Here is a 25,441-nt window from a genome sequence, read left to right as displayed (position 1 = left end):
AGAGCAAATGGCTATTCCTATGTACCTAGCAAATGGGCAGTCTCCACGCATCTCCACAACCCTGCCATTCCTCTGTGTCCCCCAGGGTGGCCAGTTCCACAGTTTAGGAAACACTTAGGGGCAGCTTTATCAGAATACGATTTTGAGTTTTTACAGTGATTCAAGCTTTTTAGGGCAAAAATTGTGCATTCTAATTTGAGTTTTGTGAACTTGAATTTTTGAGGTTTACTAAAAGTTAACCCCATCCCCCCCTCGTTTACTGAAATGATAAAATTTGGCATCTGAAGACTGGCAAGTTCATGTAGAAGTCAATGGGAGTTAAATTTTCAAAGTTCAACTCCCAGATTTATTGAAAATAAGGTAGGTAGAATGTGATTTTACTATGTTTGAGCTTTTTTTCCAATTGGTTTCTTATTCCTATTTAAAATAGTTTGGCTTTTCATATAATATGGGAATCTGATCAGCTATTATCCTGGCTTCTGCTTTAAAACCCAGTGGGTGAGCTTCAGCCTATAGGATAAACCCATGTCAATGGGATTTTTTTTAAGGAGTTTGGAATTAATTCCCAGAATTCCTTTTGTTTACTTGTATCTGCATGAGGCGGTCTCCTCGACCTTAATGATTTGTTTGCTAAACCACACGGTGACTCTACCTAAGCTGATCAGAAAACCCTGCACTACACTGATGAGCCTCAAGAAAAGCGAAAACGATCTGTAGTCAGCTTTACGCAGTGGCAGTATCATAGCCAATGAGGTCCAACCGAGGCGTGATTATTGCTAATTGTGCTGAAGCTTGATGAAAGCGGAGGAGCTGTGTTCCCATTAGGGAAGAGCTGCTGACTTATTTTTTGTTGGGGGCTTCGCACATGCTCCTTCTGCCTAATCATGCTTCACTTCCTTTTCCCCAGCCATTAGGCGGGCGGGAGGTATTTTCCTTTTTTTTCCTTTCCAGCTGCCAGCTGGAGCCTTACTAAAGCGAATGGCATTGCACCCGTACACTTCTGCACTCTTTTAGTGTTTGATTTGTGCACCCTGGATAGTCATAGTCCTCTGGGCTTGACCATAGGCCAAGACTTGGTGGTTCTCACCCTAGCATTGGCGAAGGTGGATCTGCCTGCACATGCTGTTCATTGGCAAAGGCATCGGAGCCCATACCTTCGGGTAGGACTCACAGGGGATGACTCAACATCGAAACCGGTCTGTAGTTGGGAATCTGATCAGCTATTATCCTGGCTTCAGCTTTAAACCCAGTGGGTGAGCTTTTAGCCTATAGGATAAACCCATGTAAATAGGATTTTTTTTTAGGAGTTTGGAATTCATTCCCAGAATTCCTTTTGTTTACTTGTATCTGTATGAGGCAGTCTCGTCAACCTTAATCATTTGTTTATTCCTGAGTAGTGATGAGCAAATCTGTCCCGTTCTGCTTCACCGAATAATTTGCAAAGAAAAGATTTGTAAAACTGCAAAAAATTTGAGAAACACCGAAAATGTCACATGTCAAAAAAAAATTGTTGCACGTTATTTTTTTTACATAATTAATCCTTATTGGAGGCAAAACAACCCTTGATTCATGTTTAAATTATTTTTTTACTAGGATTAAGGTATGGAGATCCACAATACGGAAAGACCCCTTATTCTGCAATCCCCAGGTCCCAAACATTCTGCATAACAGATCCCATCCCTGTAGTGTAGCAGAACATAGCACTATAACCCTGAAACTCTACTGATGCTGACCGCACTGTGACTGGCAGGCATTTGTCTGGGTCTGCTCTCTACTGCATCATGCACTGCATTAGAGCAGCTGTTGGAGTCCAAGCATACAGTATCCCATGAGCGCTGCTAAACCAGCCACTTCATCAAGGAGAATTAGCAACAGTCAGGAATCACAGTACCAACTCACATTGGGAACCGTCTTCTCTTACATTAAAGGAAAACTATACCCCCCAAACAATGTCGGTTTCTATAAAAATATATTGCATAAACAAGCTCATATTTAAAACCCTGCTTCATATAAATAAACCATTTTCAGAAAAATATACTTTTTTAGAAGTATGTGCTATTGGGTAATCCTAAATAGAAAATTGCCATTTTAAGAATTAAGGGCCGCCCCCCCCTGGGATCATAGGATTCACAGTGCACACAAACAAGCCAAAGCACACATACATGCTAGGTCCCATCAGCCAATTAATGGGCAGCGTTCTGTCTTTTGCTCCCACACTACTTCCTGTTACAGTTAGAGCTGCATTACTTCCTGTCAGGTGATCTCTGAGGGAGCACCCAGCCCATCACTAAATGGCGGCTCAAGGGAAAGGCTGTAAAAGGGCAATATTTACTGATATATATATTCCAGTTTGGTAAGATTCTTTAATAGGCCACTTAATATAATAAAAACTCTCTGTTGGTTAAGTATTCATTCAGGGGGTATAGTTTTCCTTTAAGACTGTGCTGTTGTACTGTGAATTCGTCACTAACTGCCACACTTTGCTGCTCAGATTCAGCAGGTGGCAAACAACATTGGCATTGTATACACAAAAATTTAAGAATAATTTTAAAATAGAAATTTACGCACCAGAAGCTTGTGTCTGGCACCTTGTGTGAGGCGTGCTTCCTCGGCATGCATATTTATTAAACAGTTGCTAGGAAATATGCTTAAATGTACATAAACATTTGCAGAGTGTTTGTTTGCTGGATACAGGGATATTCATTCAGAGAATTTTTGAGTGAATAGCTTTTTTTTTGGCCACAAATGCCTTTATATTTGTGGTTAAAAACCATATACAGGTATGATTGACTTTGCCTATTACTTTATGTTATTATGGGCTACCAACATGTATTTCCAATGGGTAAGCGCAGTAATTTTGTTCATACTGGAGCCCCTTTATACCTGAAGAAGGGTTGTCTACCCCAAAAATGTTATGCGCTGATTTGTAAATAAATATGGCTCAATGCTTTGCACTTACCCTGTGGCCCCGAGTTCCTTTTTCCTCAGGTTGAACTAATACATTATGTGCTTTGTGGTGTTCACGCGCAATAAGAAGCCCCAAGACTTCACATGTTGATTATTTTGAACCTATCTATTTTTTTTCTTTCCTCACCTATTTTATGCCTACAATTTAATTTAACTTAACATTTTGCTACTTGCCCAGGATTTCTTCCAGTTGACTTGAATGGAAAGCATCATGGATAAACCAGCGCAAGTGGTTACCACCCAATAATATTATGGTGTATTGTGTAGCGCTGGCTCCTTCTGGAAGCTCAGACTCAGGCACAATGCACTGAGATGGTGCCTACACACCAATATTAAAACCAAAAAAATATATATTTGTTGGTTCAAGAATAACATTCTAAATGGTAGAGTGAATTATTTTCTATGTAAACAGTGTAATTTAGGAATTAAACTACTTCATAAAAATCACGGCAGAATCCTTTTAACTCGGCTTATATCAAAACCAGGATGATTTATGCCGTTAAACCCTTCCCACTCATTTTTAAGCTCCTATGACAACAGGGTGGGGCTCACCCATTGACACTTTTATTGGATTAGAAAACCCATAGCATAGAGAATGACCTTGGTCTACATATTTTTGTTAACCCATCCTTAATAGGTCAAAGCAATACTCTCATTACAAATCAGGGTCAAATGTACTCTCCCATGTTTTACAGTCAAGAAGATAGGTCCACAAGAAAACTCTCAGTTGAATTCCATCTCTCTCAGTGGAATTCCATCTTTGTTTTTTACAGTTACTTAAAAGCTGAGTGTTCTTGTACGGTTGTAGGGCTAGTCGAGCCTACTGCCATTTTAATATGCAAGGTTAAAGGAGAAGGAAAGGTAAGAACTAAGTACGCTTTATCAGAAAGGTCTATGTAAATACAGCCATAAGCACTCACAGAGTCCTCTATCAAAAGAAACACAGGATTTCTTGTCTCCTTTTTTGGGAACATGTTCTTCAGTATCTGACTTCCTCTCTTTTAGGGCTCCTTCAGGTTTGGGGCACAAGTCTACTCAGTTCTCTCCTCACTCTCCCTTCTCCTGCTCCCCCCTCCTATAAGAATTCATAAAACTCACTTCCCCCACCCTTGGGAATGTGTGATCTGAGCTTCCAATGGCTATAACTGCAGCAGGAAGCTACAAAGACCAAGCTAAAATGGCAGCTGCTATCAGAGCGAGCTTATAGGGCTCTTTACTCAGGTATAGTATTATTGCAGAATAAATATAGTGTTCTAGGTGGCACTAATGTGGTGAACCTATTGGCAGTAAAATGCCAAAATGACTTTCCTTCTTCTTTAAAGAGGCTTTTTACATGTTTGTATTCATTCCTCAAATGTTTTGGCGCAGTAGTAGCTGTATCCCATAATAGCCATAGTTTTGACTGGGCAACAGATTATCCTCCTTTTAGTTATTTATATCAAATTTCTATGAAAGTCATTAGGGGCAATTTTTTCCTTTCTGTTAAACACTGATTTCGATAGAGAAGCCCTGAATACTTTCTTGGCAGTAATGTGTTTCTATCTGATTCCAATTTATAATAAAACCCAGATTTTGAAAACCCACTAGCTTCTTCATTTCAATAATTGATCAATCACTTTGTATGATAATGGATTATTATATATTAATAGCATATACAGCTGTTTGTATCTGGCTTTATGTATTTATTGGTTGGCAATGCAGGACTGGGTATATGGAAATAAAAAGAAGACACATTTTACCAGCGATACTATAGAGCATTTAGCATTATTAGAGTAATGTTTCCAAATGAATAGATTTCCCTTCAAGCAGCATTTTATATTGTGTATTGCTGTAATTATCTGTGTCAGTTTTCTATTAAAGTCATTAGTCACAGGCCGATATAAGGCTCAACAAGGTAATACAAATAAAATGTAACACACAAAACACTGGAACAGCCCTACTATTAAATGAAAATGTTTGTATTCCATTATAGAGAAACGACTGCACTGCGTACAGATCCATTATTGCATCAGGACATTGTTAATAAGAATGCAACATATTACAATATTTTTTTTTTCCAACTCAAGTTTCAAAAGTTGTCAGGGCCATTTCCCATGATTTCATCTGCAGAAAAAAAAAGGTGTATAACATTTCAAGAATCTGCGGCCTTACGATGGGTTCTTCTTCTAAATTGGCAATTACTTGATGATGAATGGAACATGAAGGTGGTTAAAATCCTTCAAGAACATTTAGAGAATAATACATAAAGACAATAGGCATTCAGTAATTTTTTCTATTTTGCTAAAGAGTATTATTTATATAGACATCAATGAAATCGTAACTCAACACAGACCATCTTTATAGAGATGGAAGAGAAAAACGATTGAATAGGACTTTCAATGCTGCAATGATACAACACTGAAATCATTTTAAAGTGCGTTGATGACATTTTGATCCAAGAAAACACAAGAAAATATTATAAATAAGGTGAACAAGTGTAATATTGGAGGTGGAGTCATTTTCTAATTGCGTGACGTATTTATTTCATTCAGATGATACTGATAATAATGAATTGGATGCTGCTATATAGTCATATAAAGGAGACATATACTTTATTCATAAGGAAGGTAACATTTGTTTACCCTAATGCAGGAGTCCCCAACCTTTCTCACTTGTGAGCCACAGTCACATGTAAAAAGACTTGGAGAGCAACACAAGCACCATAAAAGTTCATGGAGGAGCCAAATAAGGGCTAAGATTGGCTATTAGGCAGCCTCTATGCACACTGTCAGCTTACAGGGGCTTTATTTGGTAGGAAATCTTGTTTTTATTCAACCAAAACTTGCCCCCAAGTCAGGAATTCAAAAATAACTCCCTGGTTTGGGGGCACTGAGAGCAACATCCAAGGGGTTGGGGAGCAACATGTTGCCCCTGAGCCACTGGTTGGCCCTAATGGAACAATATTATCTTAACATTGGGCCGTGACTGTAGACAGAATATTTATTATATTTTTTTCTTATGAGCTCTGTACAGGTGATCTTTTAGAAAGTGTGGTGAAAATTTAGATCTTATCTTATAAAGTTGCCAAACTTATTTTATTAAGATAGTAGTTGAATACTGAGGAAATACACCCACATCTGACTGATGCCTTGGTTTCAGGTGGAAAAGGATCAACTGCATGTGAGTGACTAGTGATGATTAGTTAAACTCATGACTGATTGTAGGAAGGTATTTCCATAGACTTCAAAAATTCTTTCAATATACTTTTTAAAAATTTGGTTTGACAAGGAAGTGTTCTGATCACCACAGACACAGGAACGTTGGTGAGTTATCAGTTTTTAACTGATAACTAATCACTTCAATATTGTAAGTTATACACCTCTCACAACTCTGGTCATGCCCATTCCCACACCTTGTGTCTCAACCCTTTCTCCTTGCAGATTGTAAGCTCTTTTGGGCAGGGCTCTCTTCACCTCTTGTATTGGTTATTGATTGCTTTATATGTTACTCTGTATGTCCAATGTATGTAACCCACTTATTGTACAGCGCTGCGGAATATGTTGGCGCTTTATAAATAAATGTTAATAATAATAATTCCACAAAAAGTAATTCATCAGGTTTCTTTAGCCTGTATGAGGTTCTTTCCATCACAGGCTGACTGTCGGAATGCTATGGCAGCACAATCTCCCAGGAACACCATGCTGCTGGGCCTTCAAAAGGCAGCAGAAGTGTTAAAAAGGCAGCAGAGTGTCTTTTAAAAAGGTAGTTCACCTGTACATGAACCTTTAGTAAGATGTAGACGATATTCTTCAACTAACCTTTATTTTTTAATTTTTGTGGTTTTTAAATTGTTTAGGTTTTTGTTATACGGCATTCCAAACTGGGATTTCAGCAGCTACATGATTGTGAGGGTCCAAGTTACCCTAGCATCCAGGCATTGGTTTAAATCAGACTGGAAGATGAATAGCCAACGGCTTGAAATAGAAATATCAAGGTAGCAAAACATATCAGATATTACTATTCAAGACTTGTAAAATCAGATATATTTTCTCCATTAATGTTATTGTCGCGTTAAAAGAGTAGGTGTTAAAGGAAAACTATACCCCCAAACAATGTAGGTCTCTATAAAAATATATTGCATATGTAAAACCCTGCTTCGTCTAAATAAACCATTTTCAGAAAAAGATACTTTTTTAGTAGTATGTGCCATTGGGTAATACTAAATAGAAAATTGCCATTTTAGGAATTAAGGGCCGCCCCCTGGGATCATAGGAGTCACAGTGCACACAAACAAGGCACACATACATGCTAGGCCCCATCAGCCAATGAATGGAGAAAGTTCTGTCTTTTACTCCCACACTACTTCCTGTTACAGTTAGAGCTGCATTATTTCCTGTCAGCTGATCTCTGAGGGAGCACCCAGCCCATCACTAAATGGCGGCTCAAGGGAAAGGGTGTAAAAGGGCAATATTTACTGATATATATATACAGTATATTCCAGTTTGGTGAGATTCTTTAATGGTTCACTTAACATGATATAAACTATATGTTGGTTACGTATTCATTCTGGGGGTATAGTTTTCCTTTACGCCCAGGGCCTGGGATGAGCTTTGCATTCACTGCAGTTTCTGCTTGTTCCTTGTGAATCATGAATAACAAGTTATGGGGCTAAAAGTGTGATGCTCCACACGCTGCCTACGTGCAAAGATCTGCGCCGGGAATTTGTGCTTAGTTTAACATTTTCTACAATTTGCTCAGTAGTAAATTTACTATTGCTCTCTCAGAAAGCCAACACTCTCATCATCTGTATTGCAGCCAATGCCCATATGGTTTTATACATTTTCAGATAATACAAATTCATGACTTCATGTTATTTTTTCTTCAGTTGAAGTATTTTTTTCAATACATTCCAACAACATGTTTTGGCCCAACAATTTTGATAACGTTTTGTCATTAAGTTCCAACACTTTCAGCCATTAGAGTGTATTCTGCCTCTAGATTGGGGTGTGACTCTCACAGTACCAGTAGAAACCCTAGAATCCCCTTTTTACAAAAATAAATTCCCAGTCCATTTTGGGGAACACATTATTATTATATAAATAAACTTTTACATAGTCAGGTAGTGACGAGGGAACAAATACTGCATTCTCAAAAACAGAGGGGAATGTTTGATTTTTGTCTTATAAACTCTTTCTCTTTTATGATTGTCGAAGATTGGGAGGCAGGTTTATTCATTTTCTTATCCAACCATTTTTCTAAATTTGATCTAAAAAAAGATCATGATTAAACCAGATCAAGTTTTATTTCCTCCATCTGCCATTTTCAAATCACTCTAAATTTACATACAAATAAATGTGGGTCAGATAATGATACTTTACTATCACCTTATAGAATATGTAAATATCAATACATTTTCACAGATGGAGAGAGGACAGTAGGAGCAAAATGGTTGCCGTTCTTTAGCCAGGGGCCACATCCCAGTGTAGTGAAGTGCTACTGTTCAGCTTTAATGAACTATTGGTACCACAATCATTTAGAACTGATGGACATGTGACTTGACGGGAAGCATACTTTATTTGAAATCACGTGGCGCACACCTTACTATTTTATTATCATAAGGCTGTGATAATGCTCTGTTTAAATGGTGGGACAAGGTGAGCCATTTGAGCCAAATATCTAAACTTTATTATTACATTATTTCATTGCATGTGAATGTTATACTCGGCAGATGAACAAATCTCATAAGAATTTATAGACCCAGAAACTCAATTGGTTGAGCAGTTACAGTATGTCTGAAGCTGAGCTTCCTGATGAGGAAGAAGTGATGACCCAACAGTTTCATCCAAGGTCCAAGATTTTCACTTCATTCAGTTCTGCTATGGAATCCATGTTATGAAAGGGCAAATCTTTGTATCTTGTGCTTAGTCTGGACAGAAAGGGGAAAACTCCTTTACATGTATTTCAGGTTGTCCATATTTATAAGTGTATGTGTGTATATATATATATAAAGGTAAAGAAGTGGGAATAATAAATCTGTCAATCCTCTAACACTAATACTGTAGAACTCTATATAGTCTGAGACAATGTACCCTCTTGTATCTTAAAGAGATACTGACACCAGAAATGAAACCTTTTTTACATCTGTCATAACATTGTGTTTGCATGCTATTTATAATTTTGCCATAAAAGTATTTGTCCAAGCATTTACATTCCCTATCTGATCTCCCATGTTCCTCTATGAGGGGGCTGCCATATTTGCGCAGCAGATGTCTGTTAGCATTAGAAGCTATAACTGACAGGCTGAGAAGGGACAGTCAGGTTGGCAAAACAGTCAGGTTTTGGGATTTGAAGTAACAATTACTTACAAAAGCAGCCCTATCAGCAAAAAATGATCAACACGACCTATAGGCAACTTTTTATGTAGATTCATATTTTAAAAAGTTGTTTTTCGTGTCAGTATCACTTTAAGCACCATTATTTCCTATAAGCTTTGCATATGAATTGCTAGTGACAGATCTGCTTGACAGATACCTTTTAAATCTGTTGTATGGGGGGAGGATTCACAAAAATGCCAGTAAGGGAAAATGTTGTATAAAAATGTTGCCTTTGCACTGAATATTTCATAGACCAATTTAACATAATTTTCCCACCTCAGACAGGGCCGGACTAGGGTGTGCAGCTGCCACCCCATGTGCCGCCACTGGCTTTATCCCCTGCTGCTCCCCCCTAACCGCCTGCAGGTACCCCACCCTCCCGAAGTCCTCCCCTGAGCGCATGTAAGTGAAAAGCATCAGGGGAGGACCTCAGCGGCCAAGGGAAGCAGCAACAAGGATCAGGTCTGGGCCACCGGGTTTTTTCCCCGGTGTCCCGGCGGCCCAGTCCAACCCAGTCTACAGACCATTTTTTTAAAAATGTGAGCATGGCTATTTTGCTATTTTTGTGTTATATGTACGACCTTTTTGAGAATTAGTCGTAACCGCTAACATTTTTACAGATATTTTTTTACACCAACATTTCCAAAAATGATTTATTCAGATTTACAAACTGGGCGTGACTTTTATATCACTGTGGCTGAAGTCATTTTGGTAACTGCGCGCACCTAAAAGCGTAGAGGGCGGTATTCAACAGGATTCTTACAGTCAACTTAGAAATCCCATAAACTTTTTAAAGACTTTCCACTTTTTAAAAAAAGAGACTTGGAACTGAAAGGAAAGCCTGACATAAAGACTAAGTGAAGACGAGTTAACCAACTTAATGATATCTGTCAACTGAACCCCCTGACAACACATCAGAAGCTTTCACCAGCTGGCTTTATTTACAAAAACTGTTTTACATGTTGTTACTCTATCAGAATACCTGTACTTAAAACATTTATTCCTTTTAGAGACTGTAGCTAAAACTAGTGCTTTTCCCAATACAATGACGTAATATAGATCATTAGCAATTTTACAAAATTATCTACTTTACATCGACTCACAACATATGGAATATAAGAAACCTTAATTTTCATTTTTACTATAGCAAAAGTCCATTATTACTGGTTTAAGAACGAGTTCTACTACACAATGCATATCTGGTTATTATATACATGTATAAAAATACCAATGGGAGAACCTATATACCAATAAGTATATTACACTGGACCAGGTGTATTTATGTACATTGGAATATTTTTAAAGGAAACGTATGCCTCAACATAAGCCAGTCAAAAACATAGTACTATGAAAATGATGCGGTTCTGTGGTAGAATAAGCTATTAAGGGCACACTGACCGTTTGTTTACTATTAGAAATTTTAGTTTTGCTTTAGGTGTTTTAGGTACTTTACTTAAAAGAGATAATAATGAAAAAGTAGACCATAGGTTTCTAACTTCACCATCGCAATGGGCTCTTCAGCATAGTATGAGAAAATAAAACTTGGACCTTAAAGGAGAAGGAATGGTAAATACTAAGTAAGCGTTATCGGAAAGGTGTATGTAAATACAGCCATAAGCACTCAAAAAAAAAAAAAGTCCTCTATCAAAAGAAACACAGGATTTCTTGTCTCCTTTTTTGTAAACATGTTCTTGGGTGTCTGACTTCCTCTCTCATAAAAATCCTTCATTCCCGGGGCCAGAGTCTGGGCAGCTCTCTCCTCTCTCCCTTCTCCTGCTCCCCCTCCCATAAGAATTCATAAAACTCACTCCCCCCCCCTCCCTTAGGAATGTGTAATCTGAGCTATAAAAACTAGAGCTACAGCAGGAAGCTATAAAGACCAAGATAAAATGGCAGCTGCAGAGAAAGCTTCTAGGGGTCTTTACTCTATTGGCAGTAAAATGCCAAAACGACTTTCCTTCTCCTTTAAAGAGGATTATGCTGTTCTACAAAAAGATCAACTAATTTAGAGCCAGCGAGGTTCAATATCTGTCAAAAAATGTTTCCTCAGTGAAGATAAAGACAGCAAGTATTATTCATATTGGGAACATTAATACAGCCACAGGGGTCATTTTCTGAACCCAAGATACTTTTGGGGGGCTTCAGAGGGTTGGTTGCCTTAGGATACTTTCAAGTTTTAACATTTCATATGCTCTTTTTATGATGACAATATCCAGGTTTTTTGTACTATAGAGAGTTACAATTACAGGCTAGCTTGGCTGGTCATGGACCTCTAAGCCATGCCCACTTATTGTAAGCAGAATAATGCAAAAACACAACTATAGGAAATAATAAAGGAATGTTTGCATCTAACCTACAACAATGGCAGCTAAATGGCAGACTAAAACTGTAATTAGAAACACCTTCATAGAAGATGGGGGAATTCAAGTTAGTATAAATAAGACACTGGTGGCTTACATTCCTTTTGTTGAATAATAACAAATGTCTGAATAATATTGTAAAAGGTTTCTGGGCATCAGTTCCAAACCCAGTGTTCAGCAATATTAGATGGTTCTGCTAGAATCTACACATTTCTACAATCTGCATTCTCCAATATAATATCCATTTAACTTGGAGGTTAATAAGATTTACTAATAAGACCAACACAAGTAACACTTGGTTTCATTAGATTCATCTTATTTTACTGATGTTATTAATGGGAATAACAAAATGGTCAACTGGACCCATCAGAATACCTGGTGGCATGATAGGATAAGTACTTGCTGATTGGCTAACTTATTTTGTGGCATTTTTTCCCTTTTTTTTTTTTTATTCTTTACAAATAGTTTCAAATCGAATAATTGTGCAAATAATATCAAATTCGATTTTCCATTTTATGGCCTTATAACTTAAGAAACAACTTCATAAAACTGTGTAGACTAATAAGTGCATTTCTTCAAGTATATGTAAAATAGCTGTACAAGCATCTTGTAGGTGTAGGTCACAGCTTACTTTCCTTCTGGGTACTTGAAGTCACAGTTGCATCAGTGCCAGTCAAAAGACTGATTAACCATTTTATAAAAATTTCTATTATGTTCTCTGAAGTAAGAATAAAGCTGTTCTAGAACAGTTCTGTTCACCACAGGATGTGGGCGGCCCTTGGACTCATGTAGACATCTTTCTCTACCGTCACTTCTAATGCAGTAGAACCCCTTGGTCTGATTGAAGTAGAAGTTTGAAGATACAATTTTTGGTGGAAGATTAAGAAATTTCTCCACCTTCTGTAACTCCTTAAGCGGCTGTTTTATCAAAGTGTTGCCGTCTACAATATGAATCTGATTCAGATCGAAATATTTCAGCCATCTTTCCATGTGCACATCATACAAGCTCCTTTGGATGGCTTTATATTTGGTATTAAGTGCGCCATTTTTAATAACAATGTCCTCAAAACGTTGCACAGATTTACGATTTTCCAGTCTGTTATAGTACACTTGGGTATAATCAGATATAACCCTCTCGGTGGGGTCTCTCAAAATGATAAGCAGTTTAATGGAACTATTCATATCATGAATCCGCTCGGGCGCGTGTAGAGAGGTAAAGTAACCCGGTGTCTTTTCAATAGTAATTTGATTTTCGTAGGAGAATGGCATCAGATTTCTGTACCATTCTATCCCTTTAACGTAATTCTCGTCCCAGTCAAAGAAATGTACTTCCGTCGCCGCTACCACAATATTGGGATGAATGTCCAGCATTTCCAACAGCGCTCTGGTGCCACCCTTACGGACTCCTACAATTATTGTTTGAGGTATATGATGGCTTGTACCGGGTGGCTGGACTTGTGTTGAATACTGCTCACTTGTATTGCTGAGTGCTCCTACTTCAGACTTGAGAACCTCCAGAATGGAAACATTCTTCAGCAGAAGATCCTCATCAGGGGCCACCTGACTTGGAGTCAGTAGAAGTAGAGCGGAAACCAGTAGAATGGCCATGTAGAGGAAAATGAAGATATCAGTTCAAAATAAAGCTAGACTGGGCTACCAAACATTTGTGAAGCATTAATCTTGATGTCTGTGATGGAAAGGCCAGGTGGCTGGAAACGGTTTTCAAAAGCATCTGGAAAGAAGACAAAAAATATCAAATAAGTACAAATATTTGTAGTAACTCAGTGTCCCAAACTAACCCCATATGTCATTGTGAGACAAGTCAACTCTAACTTCTCATTTGGTTAAATGTGTCACTGAATGGGGACAAGCGTTGCCCTAGTTACTATTTCGCTCCCCTACTTTAAACTTGCTGCTTCACTTTTCTTGGTTAAATATAAATACCTTGCAGTCCCTGGAAAGCTTTATCACTTGTAAAGATGAAATATATTCATGTTAAATGCAAGAACCAACAGCCATCAAAGCTTGTTAGAGCTGACACTAAAACAGATGGGAATCTATTTCAAGCATCCTCAAATAGTAAAGCTGAATACTAATTCTTATTCATTACAAATGGAACCCTTTACACAACAAAATATACAGATGTTTTACCTATGGAATGTGTGAAATTTATCCAAAGCTGAGGGGTAAAATGTTTATCAAGATATTCATGATTCTCTTACTGTGTCATTATTTCACATGTATTCCTTGGGTGAGCTACATAGCTACGGTGCTATTTGCTCTATTTTTAGAGAGGCTTTTAACTAAGGAGTCCCTTTTGTAGAACATACATGCAGGCTGTATGACAGCAGGGGTCACAAAAATGGGGCAGGGTTCAATGTATACTGCATTGTGCCCCGCCTTTTTGTAAATGAGTTAATGAGGAGGATGATAGCAGCATGTATTAGTGATGGGCAGGTTGGCCTGATACCCGTGGGACCCGCTGGTTTACCTGCGGGTTTGTTGTTGGGTGCGGGCCGACCTCGGCACATCACTTGCGGGTCACGGGCAGGTTTGGGTTCAGCTCTCCCTGCCTGCGACCTAACATCACTGGCTTTAGGCTATGGGTTTGTGGATAATGGTTTATCTGCCTGTTGAGGCAATATCTCAGTAATAGATAGGTTGTCACAAGGAAGGCACCATTGATAGTAATACCCTGTATTGTAATTTCCGTTAAAGTATCTGATGGACATGATGTTTAGGTATTTTTGGATGCCCATACCCTTCATCCATAGTGCCATAAACTGTACTTATTTGTTATATTCTGCTGCCCATAAAAAAAGCATTGGGCACATTAACAATAAATAACTACTCAGTCAGAGCACAAAGTTGGGTTGCACCTTGGGAGAATATATAAATCCCTGTGAGCAGCCACCCTTAAACAGCATCAACAAAACAGCTTGCCAAAAAGGGGTCCGACTAAATTAAATATACTAGGTAATAGGTTTAATAATATTATATTAGGTTTATTGCATTTTAAAATAATTACAGTAGATAAATAATACGACCAAAACAACCTGAATATCAAAGTCAATGTGGAGGCCCATTTATCAACAATGTACTCATAAACATTCATGGTTTTGGTATAAACTCATTTTCTCTAAAACTACGAATGCCAAGTCATTTATTAAAACAGCCTTTTATCAAACGAACAAACAAAAAAAAATTAAAAAAACACTATTTGTCCCACAAATGAAAGAATCAAAAACCCCCAAAACCTCTAAAAGCACGAAGCAAAGAAAGATTAGCCAACTGAAATATGACAGCTGCGCTGACTTTTACAAGACCCTGACAGCTTTTAGGTTGAGTATTTTTACTTTTGGATTTGTCACAGTTTTGACACATAATAAATGGCAAAAATTGTTTTTTTTCAGCAAAAAATTCCTATTTTTGTGCAAAATAATATGAATGATGAAAAAAACATGACCTTTAGTAAGTGACCCCCTAAATGTCCAGCTTTCAAAAATAAAAATGTTGATTCATTTAAACAAAGAGCATCTCCCTTAGGGTCAATTTTTTTCCAGTTACCAAAGAAATATATAACATATTCATTGAAATCATATATCCCACAGCTATATAGCTCCATAGCATTCAACAAGGTGTGGTTGTCAGATATATGGCATAAGATACAGTAAGTGGCACATATAAATCATATATAAACAAAAGAATAAAAGATTCAGAAAATTCACAAAATAAAAAACATGGAAAGTAACAACCAGTGAGCTACAAACAGGGGAGATAAGCAAGTCACCATGTCAGTAGAAAATCAAATAGGGAAATTACAAACCCACTTACCCCCAAATCTGCAGCTCTCAGCACCAATAAATAGGGGGTGACTATAAGAAGAAGTGGATCCTACTGATTAAATGACTTCAGGATGGATGGAAAAAATCTCGCTAACCTGATGCTGTTTCAGTTCAAAGCCATAGGAAGCCAATGCCAGCCTATGTGTGTGCATCATGACTTGCTCATAAAATAAGCAACTAATGGACTTCAAAATCATTATTTCACCCCTCGCCGACATACTGGAGTGCTCAGTAATCCAGAATTTGACATTTACAATGACTTTTGTACGCCGGGTTCTCAAATAGGTGATGTCTCGTGACCTCATTTTCATGGGGGCACTGTGTGCAGGCTATCTGACAGCAAGAGAGGAAAAGGCGGACAGCTATTATTTTGCTAAATTCTACCTGACAAGGCACAGACAGGCAGCTGGGTGACAAGCACATATACCCCCCCCCCAGCCTCCATCCAAACACATATACAAAAATAGCTTCCATAATGGAAAAAAAAAGTGTCTAGAAAAAAGGACTGGGTTTAAACGCACTTCTGTATAAGATCAGGGATTCATTGTAGAACTGAAATAGTCTTGGTGCATAAGTATAGGAATGTGTCATTTATTATAGGGTTTTGAAAAAAGGGAATAGTGAAAAATGATTGTGTGGTAATGTATATAATAAAACATCTTACTAAAAAGTCTTATTTTCACGCCAAAATAGGGCCACTTAAATAATGTACTATGGGCAATTCAAATTTTTGATGTAGTAAGTGTCTAATGAATCCATTTTTGTGTTCTCCGTTATAGATTTTTATTTCTGTTTATAGAGCCTTTATCACATTTCACCGCAAAGTTTTTGAAGTCTACCCTCAAGCCCCTTTACTGCGCCAGTCTGAACGGTATCCTTACTGGAGATAAAGTGGATTATTCTGCGACTGTGTGAGTCTGACAAATCCACCTGCGCTCATGTGAGGATCTCAGACCTGCTCAGCTCAGACTGAGAGGCTTAAAGTTTTTTTGAGGATAAAATCCTTGGTTTTAAAATTGAAGAAGTCTGTAATCCTTTTTCCCTCTTTATATACAGTATATATCTACATTTTTTTTAACTAATTTTGAGATAATTTTGTATTTTTTCTAACTTTTTTTAACTTATAGAACATTTCAGAATGTATGCGAAAAGTTCATTAAAATTCCACGAGTTTTTCATGGTTTTCATTAAATTTCCACAAAAAATCGTGCTTTGCCCAAAGAATACGAACATTTTGGAATTCGTTAAAGCTTTGGTAACACTTTCTTCAGGACTATCTTTTCGCCAGGTTTGATCTGTCGAGTACCATTGAGTCCTATAGAAGGCTTCTAAAGCCATAAAGGTTTTCATGTATTGTGACTTTCGGAACTCAATTGCAATATTTTCATAAGAATGATAAAAGCATTTTCGAGACATTTTAGAACTTCAGAAATCATTGTGGTTACTCATATCGTGTTTTAAGCCCAGAAAAAAATTGGATCTTAGTAAATGTACCCCATAGACTCAAACATACTACATTGACGGACACACTATGGACTACAGACCTGAAATCCTGTTTAATATTTCTTTTATTAACCTATAAACAGGTATGGGATCCATTATTGGGCAACTCATTATTCAGAAATTTACAAATTACGGAAAGGCCATCTCCTATACAATACATTATAATAATTTTTAAAAACAATTTCCTATTTCTCTGTAATAATAAAACAGTACCTGTACTTGATCCCAACTAAGATATAATTACCCCTTATTGGGGGCAGAACAGCCCTATTGGGTTTATTTCATGGTTAAATGATTCCCTTTTCTCTGTAATAATAAAACAGTACCTGTACTTGATCCCAACTAAGATATAATTACCCCTTATTGGGGGCAGAACAGCCCTATTGGGTTTATTTAATGGTTAAATGATTCCCTTTTCTCTGTAATAATAAAACAGTACCTGTACTTGATCCCAACTAAGATATAATTACCCCTTATTGGGGGCAGAACAGCCCTATTGGGTTTATTTCATGGTTAAATGATTCCCTTTTCTCTGTAATAATAAAACAGTACCTGTACTTGATCCCAACTAAGATATAATTACCCCTTATTGGGGGCAGAACAGCCCTATTGGGTTTATTTAATGGTTAAATTATTCCCTTTTCTCTGTAATAATAAAACAGTACCTGTACTTGATCCCAACTGAGATATAATAAATCTATATTGGACCCAATCCTATAGGGTTTAATTACTGTTACATGATTTTTCAGTAGACTTAAGTTTAAATGGAGATCCAAATTACAGAAATACTCCTTATACGAAAAACCCCAGATCCCATACCTGTACTTTATTGGCAACAGGTCTGCGAGTTCCATGAAGATCCCCTAAGCATTATGAGATTTGCCCACAACACACACAATTTATCTGTTAGCAACAACCAGAAAATAAAAGTTATGAATTCCAATTGACATGACCTGCCTTCGAAGCCCTGCAATTTTAAACTAAAGCTATTTGCAAAAACAATAACATGGCAGAAATTATGCAGTAGCGCCCAAACATAACCTGTAGCTGCATCTAGCGGGGGAATTATCAAAATTTGAAAATGATTCTTGATTTTCCTCTCCAAAATTTCTTTTTTGTATTAGTTTGATCAATCTTGAAAATTTGAGCTGCGAAAACCCAAATTTGAAAACAAAATTAAAATGTGTGTGTTTTTTCTGCTGCAATAGTCTTGAGCCTTGGTTAAAAACTCAAAATTAAAAAATTGAGTTCTAGGAAAAAATGTGAAGTGTGAAAAAAAACACTGACAAAACGGAAGTGACTTTTCATATTTTTTTCTGGAACACAAGATAAAACTTGAATCAAATAGTCAAGTTCCCATTTTTCCCCCGAAACAGAAGTCAAATGCTCACAAAAATCAATTTTTTACATTGATTTTCAATGAGGCTGAAATACATCTCATGCTATGTTGATTGCCCCTTCATTGGGCATGTCTGTAAGGTGCAGTTTGATTCATAATAGGAGGGCTTTTTTATTATTTCTGTTCCCTTTTTCCCAGTAAACTAGTAAAATAAATACATAAAACATTGCTAGAGAATATTCCTATACCTTGGAATTTTTTAACTTGCTTAAGTTTTTTTGTAAATTTCATGTTTTACTTCTATAAAGGGTATAAAGGGTAGAGATGCACCGAACCCGTTTTTTTGAGTTCGGCCAAACACCCCCTCCGACGGATTCTGCAGAATCCCGAATCCTAATTAAAAAAATCCAACCCCTACCACTTAACCCTTCCAAATACTAATTATCATATGCTAATTAGGATTCGGTTCGGCCGAAACCGAATCCTTCAAAAAAAGGCTGGATTTGGCCCGAATTCTGAACCGAATCCGGGATTCGGTACATCCCTAATAAAGGGGTTGTTCAGCTTTGAGTTAACTTTTAGTGTTAACTTTTAGTATGATGTAGAGAATAATATTCTGAGCCAATTTGCAACTGGTCTTCATTTTTTATTAAAATTATTTACATTTTTGTTCAGCAGCTTCGGTTTGGAATTTCGGCAGCTATCAGGTTGCTAGGGTTCCAGTTACCTTAGCAACCAGGGAGTGGTTAGAACGAGAGACAAGAATATGAATAGGAGGACCTGATTATTAATATAAGTAATAAAAAGTAAATAGTTCATAAACAAAAAATGATTATTAAAAAATAATGAAGTCCAATTGAAAAGTTGTTTAGAACCATTCTAAGGTAAACCACCCCTTTAATATTCCAGATATCAGAAAATTGTGTTTTTTCCCCCATCTGCTTTTTTGTGTTTCTCTCGAATCTTGGAAAAAGCGCCATTTTTGATAAATCTGCCCCTAAATGATATTCACACAACTACTACAGATACCTGTATCTATCTTCCTATAACAACAATATCATCTGTTAAACAAACTAAATATAAGTGATGCCGATATTATATATTCTGAAGCTCCATTTCTCTTTGCCTGATGAGCAAATTGCTCCTGAGCATGGAGACATCTTTCCTAACATTAACTGAAGGCAAAGTGAAGAACATGGCGGCTACATGTGAGGAAACCAGTTACTCTGATGTTTCATTTCTTTAGGGCAAACCTGAATGCAAAGAGCAATTCCAAAAGAAAATGTCAGCTTGCTGAATCCCTCATCTGTTATTTAGGGCAGGTTAGATTTTCAATTTCAGCAGGTCATGATAAGCTTTCAATTTAAGTGGATAGGAAGTGGGACCAAAAGAGATGAAGTTTATTTGCTCACAACAATTATTACAGTCGCTCTCCGGTCAGTACCAGAAAATCAAACTGAAAGACATTTAAGGGAGAGATGGTTGTTAAAAAATATTTAAAATAAATTGCTAAAAAAATGGAATTTTTTGCCAAGTAGTTACAGATGACTAAGTATGATATACAGTATATCTACAGTATTTGCATTTTTCCCCAAGCAGATTTTTGGAGATCCAAATTATGGAAAAAAAACTCATATTAAAGAAGAAGGAAAAGTAAAAATCACCTCTCTTCTATGTTTAGGATCCCGGGGCCGGCACTTACGCAACAGAGAGATAAGGCCGACATTTTTGTTAAAGTTCCGCATTTCACTCTACTGCATGTGCGCAATAGGCGCAAAGAAAGAAAAAGGAAGGGGATGGCTGTCTTGCATCTACCCTGGGCTGATGCTGTTTTCTCCTAACATTAAGTTTTCAAAATCCTAATTTAGATAAAAGAAATAAACTTGAATCACGCTAGAAATTTCAATTTGAATGTGAATAAATCAGGCCCTTGGGCAGCCTATTGTAAATACTGTTGATGTAGGACATGTGCCTACATAGATACAGAGGATGTAGAGCAAACCACAGACTAATGCAGGGATCCTCAACTTTTTCAACTCATGAGCCACACTCAGATATAAAAGCGTTGGGGAGTCACACAAGCATGAAAAACTGTGATTGGCTATTTGGTAGCTCCATGTGGCCTGCAGGAAGCTCTGCAACTGTGTCTCGGTGCTTCCAAAACTTGCCTTCATGCCAGAAATGTAAAAATGGGCGCAACTGGGAGCAACATCAACACCCTCAACATCAAAGGGATTGGTGAGCATCATGTTACTCACGAGCCAATGGTTGGGGATCACTGGGCTAATGCATACAATTAATACACGGTATGTTCCAATACAAGCACTGTAAAGCACTTTGTTGGTGCCAACATAGTGGTGGCCTCAAAATTTTATTTTCCAACAAAAGTAAAACAGTAAGAAAGACATTCCAGTAGTAGCAGAAAGATTGGGGCCATACTGCTGCTTAACAGCGTGACCTCACCATGACTGTTATGGAGATGTCTACAAAAATATATGAATACAATAGGCATCTGGGATAGCTTATGATTTAAACAACACAGTATATCAGGAAAGACTTCAGAAACCCAACATGATATGACACAGACATGTAATTTATCAAGCAAATAAAGATGATACAGGAGCAGAAGATGGCTATATCCAGGCACATGATAGCTAGAAGCAACCATCAGGAACAGAAACCGGGGGGGGGCGGAACTAAAAAATGTAACAGAAGGGAAAGTGTTCTTATAGTAGAAGTGGTGGGGTCTAACTAAGCAAAGCAAACAAGCACTCTAATAGTAAACTATACCCCCAGAATAAATAATTAACCAAGAGACACTTTATGTCATATTAAGTGGCCTATTAATGGACACTGACATTTAATGACATTTAATGTAAAACTTCGGCCTCTGAAAGCTTGTGAGGTTACATAGACAAGTCAATAGTAGCTTCCCTAGGTAAAATTTCAACTGTTTATACAAGTTTTGAGCTTGTCAACCCATTAAAATTAATGAATAAAATACAAATTTAAGGTATTACAGTTTTTTTGTATTTTTATTCAATCATGTTTCGTTATTCAGATTTTATAATAAATAACATTTGCATTTTTTTACATTTTCAGGTTGTTCAAAGTAGAAAAAAATACAAAAATGACACAAAACACAAGTTTTTTAAAAAAAATAATCCCCCACATGGCGATGAGATGGGGCGACTGGTTCTCTTCTGCCAAATAATGATTCTAGACCACAGTGACGGAAAATAAATTACATGACAGAAAAAGTCCTATGGTTAATATCCTCCCAGGTATTTCACATAACATGTAGGATGAGCTATTATATTAGTTGGCTAAAGAGTATATCACTGTGTGCTTGAATAAAATAACATTTCCTTCAGTGTATGAATGTCACTATAAGGCTTATTTACAGTAAGGGCAAGGTTTTCATTGCTCTAGATGCTCAGTAAAACATATTGGTAACATTTTCAATCTGTATATTTTTATTCCTATCAGTAGGGGGTTGCCATACTATTCCTGATCACTGCAACTGGCTTAATCTTTTGCCTATAGTTACATTAAAGAGCATCACACTGTGCTGTTGGAATGATTGTATAGCTTTACAGCCACTCAGACATCTAAGTGCTCAGCAAGACAGGCATCAGTATAAGGTTCCTTTAAAATGAAACCACATCAAAACAAAAGATGCCATTGTCATTTATAATGCCCTATTGGTTTCCATAAAGCCTTCCACAGTACATTGTTCCATGTTGTTTTATCTGCCATGTCCTTGTTGGTGGGGAAACAAAGGCAACTAATGTTTGTGACCCTTTTTTGCTTTCCACGTCCGTCCCAGCTCAGGTCCCTCCAACTCGCATACAACTCACTAGATAACAATTCATACGAGCCTGAATCTGTCAATGACTCCAAGAAACAAACGTTTTCATGACCACCTTGACATTAAAGGTATTGGTGAATCCAACAACCAGGGTCGTATTTATATATAGGCACCTGAGGACTTGTGGCTAAGGTGGCAGCCTTAGGGGAGTGGCCATTGGGTGCCTATTTAATCAATGAAGTTTTAAAAATAACCCCCCCAACCACCACCAGGCCTATCAGGGGAAATCTGGTGGTGAAGTTGGGGGTTAGGGGTCTGGAACATTTTCCCACATGATGGATGTCATATACACCTGTGTGCGTGACATCACTTCCTCCTTCTGGGGGTGGGGTAAACTTAGGTCTGACACCAAGGGTAGGAGAGAACAGCATTCTAATATTCTCTGGCGAACTGCCCTCTGAATTTCAGGATACAGTGGCCCCAGCATTTCAGGATACGTTGGCACCAGTATTTCAGGATCCAGTGGCCCCAGCATTTCAGGATACAGTGGCCCCAGCATTTCAGGATACAGTTGGCACCAGCATTTCAGGATACAGTGGCCCCATCATTTCAGGATACAGTGGCCCCAGCATTTCAGGATACAGTGACCCCAGCATTTCAGGATACAGTGGCCCCATCATTTCAGGATACAGTGGCCCCAGCATTTCAGGATACAGTGGCCCCATCATTTCAGAATACAGTGGCCCCAGCATTTCAGGATACAGTGGCCCCATCATTTCAGGATACAGTGGCCCCATCATTTCAGAATACAGTGGCCCTAGCATTTCAGGATACAGTGGCCCCATCATTTCAGGATACAGTGGCCCCATCATTTCAGGATACAGTGGCCCCAGCATTTCAGGATACAGTGGCCCCAGCATTTCAGGATACAGTGGCCCCAGCATTTCAGGATACAGTGGCCCCATCATTTCAGAATACAGTGGCCCTAGTATTTCAGGATACAGTGGCCCCATCATTTCAGGATACAGTGGCCCCAGCATTTCAGGATACAGTGGCCCCATCATTTCAGAATACAGTGGCCCTAGCATTTCAGGATACAGTGGCCCCATCATTTCAGGATACAGTGGCCCCAGCATTTCAGGATACAGTGGCCCCAGCATTTCAGGATACAGTGGCCCCAGCATTTCAGGATACAGTGGCCCCAGCATTTCAGGATACAGTGGCCCAAGCATTTCAGGATACAGTTGGCACCAGAATTTCAGGATACAGTGGCCCCAGCATTTCAGGATACAGTGGCCCCAGCATTTCAGGATACAGTGGCCCCAGCATTTCAGGATACAGTTGGCACCAGAATTTCAGGATACAGTGGCCCCATCATTTCAGGATACAGTGGCCCCAGCATTTCAGAATACAGTGGCCCCAGCATTTCAGGATACAGTGGCCCCAGCATTTCAGGATACAGTGGCCCCATCATTTCAGAATACAGTGGCCCTAGCATTTCAGGATACAGTGGCCCCATCATTTCAGGATACAGTGGCCCCATAATTTCAGGATTCAGTGGCCCCAGCATTTTATGACAATTTTTATTTTATGGCAATACATGACATAGTATAAAGTATACGTTTTCTTTCAAATAAAACCACATCAGAATAAAACGTGGGCTTTTATTGTGCCCCAGAATCATTCCGTTTCATACAGCAATAAAATATGTTCAGGATCAATACATGGATCATGATAATTAGGGGCCAAACATCAGCACAATTAGATCTCATAGGCCACTAGGCACGGATAAAGAAAGCTCTAAAATATATTGTGCTGGTTATTTGGGAACTCTCTATTTTTAACTTAATTTAGTACTGATCAGCCTTTGTGGCACAAGTAAAAGATAATTATAATGCAATAATGATGCCCTTAAAATAAATGGTTGTTGGCAACACCTGTCAGTGTTCCTCTCCAACATATAATGATTTCTTCTTTGGAGTAACAAATGAGTGTTTTGCACAGGGAGTCAGCAGGCACAGCGCCTTCAGGGTATTTCGTTGGGATCAAGCAAATCAAGTGTTTTTGTGTGTGTTCCTACAGGTCGGACAGTAGTTCTTAAAATATTTTCTGCATAGTGAACTTGCTTCCCTAGGATAAAATTGGAAAGCATTTACTCTTATGTCATGCGTGGTACTAAGCATTTCTCTCATCAATGAACGCACAGAACCTCGGGCAGACATCTGCTGACCTGCATCTGCAATCTGTATTTTTATCTCTGATCTGTGAGACATACGTTACAACAAAGCCGAGCCACACAGAGCATTCGGCACATACATGCAGGTCATATATGCAGTCAGTTTTTATTTTTTATGTAACAATTCATGATTTTTTAGCACAGACTTTTTTATTTCATTGATATAGCTGAGTAGCTGAATATTATTATTGTAGAAGGGTAAAGGTTTTGCCAACCTTTACTTCTTTTAGTTCCCTCAGGAGAGTTCTTGGCCAGCTAAGAATGTGAGTAGCTGGCTAGGGAGCCTGGGATGGAGGTAGGTTCCAATATAAGGTTAAGTTTTTGTAATAGTTCTTTCTAGGAGTCAGGGGTAGTTAGTAGAGCAGGCAGAGGCTCCAACAAGAAGGTCAGTAAGGGTTAGTACCTTGGCGTAACAAGGCTGCCAGTATAGGGACACAAGGGGTCAGACTCAGGGGGATCCAGGATAGGGAGATGCTTGGAGCATGGGACCACTCTGGAGATTTGCCTAACACCGGGGACTGATTCATCAAGGCAACAAGTACTACCTCTGGGGTGTTGTGAACGCTACGTCTGTAAGTGTGTAAGTAACAACTGAATAAAAAAGTATTGGAAGCATTTACTGATTTGTGATCAGTCAGTACTGACCATTTTAAAGTGTATAATCTGTTGAATAAAGAGTTCATCTGTTTTTAAAAAAACCACTGGAGCTTAAGTTTATTTGAAAAGTCTGTGTTAAGGTGGCAATACAGTGTGGTTAACCCTTTTCCAACAGTAAAATGAGGGCCCACCTAAATGAGGTTCCCAAATGAGAAGATATTTGACCAGTCTGTTCTAAATCAAGCTAATAGGTCAGGGAAATGATGCCTTTACAGAATGCATGGCGCCCAACGGTGACCATGGACCAATGATGACCTTGGCAAATAGGATTTCCACCCATATATATATATATATATATATATAAGGTGCTTGAGAGAGGGTCAGCACTCACAGGACTTATACAAACAAATTATTTTATTAAAGAGGAGAC

General features: G+C 38.1%; 1 protein-coding gene and 1 pseudogene across 2 annotated transcripts in view; one reads left to right on the top strand and one right to left on the bottom strand.

The window, feature by feature from the left end:
* The first annotated feature begins 719 nt into the window (after positions 1–719).
* Positions 720–871, top strand: LOC116412580 (annotated as a pseudogene).
* Positions 872–11,219: 10,348 nt separating this feature from the next.
* LOC100125092 (uncharacterized loc100125092) overlaps positions 11,220–25,441 on the bottom strand; it is a 97,204-nt gene continuing 82,982 nt past the window's right edge. The window contains exon 2 of one of the 2 annotated variants that reach the window (XM_012965921.3): positions 11,220–13,412. In XM_012965921.3, coding sequence (XP_012821375.1) covers positions 12,344–13,288 — 945 coding nt within the window. In that variant the 5' untranslated portion in view covers positions 13,289–13,412 and the 3' untranslated portion in view covers positions 11,220–12,343. 2 annotated transcript variants of the gene reach the window in all.

The sequence above is a fragment of the Xenopus tropicalis genome, chromosome 7 (genome assembly GCF_000004195.4).
Source record: "Xenopus tropicalis strain Nigerian chromosome 7, UCB_Xtro_10.0, whole genome shotgun sequence".
Classification (NCBI taxonomy): Eukaryota; Metazoa; Chordata; class Amphibia; order Anura; family Pipidae; genus Xenopus; species Xenopus tropicalis.
The sequence above is the reverse complement of the archived record's forward strand: the minus strand, read 5'-3'. Positions and strand labels throughout refer to the sequence as shown.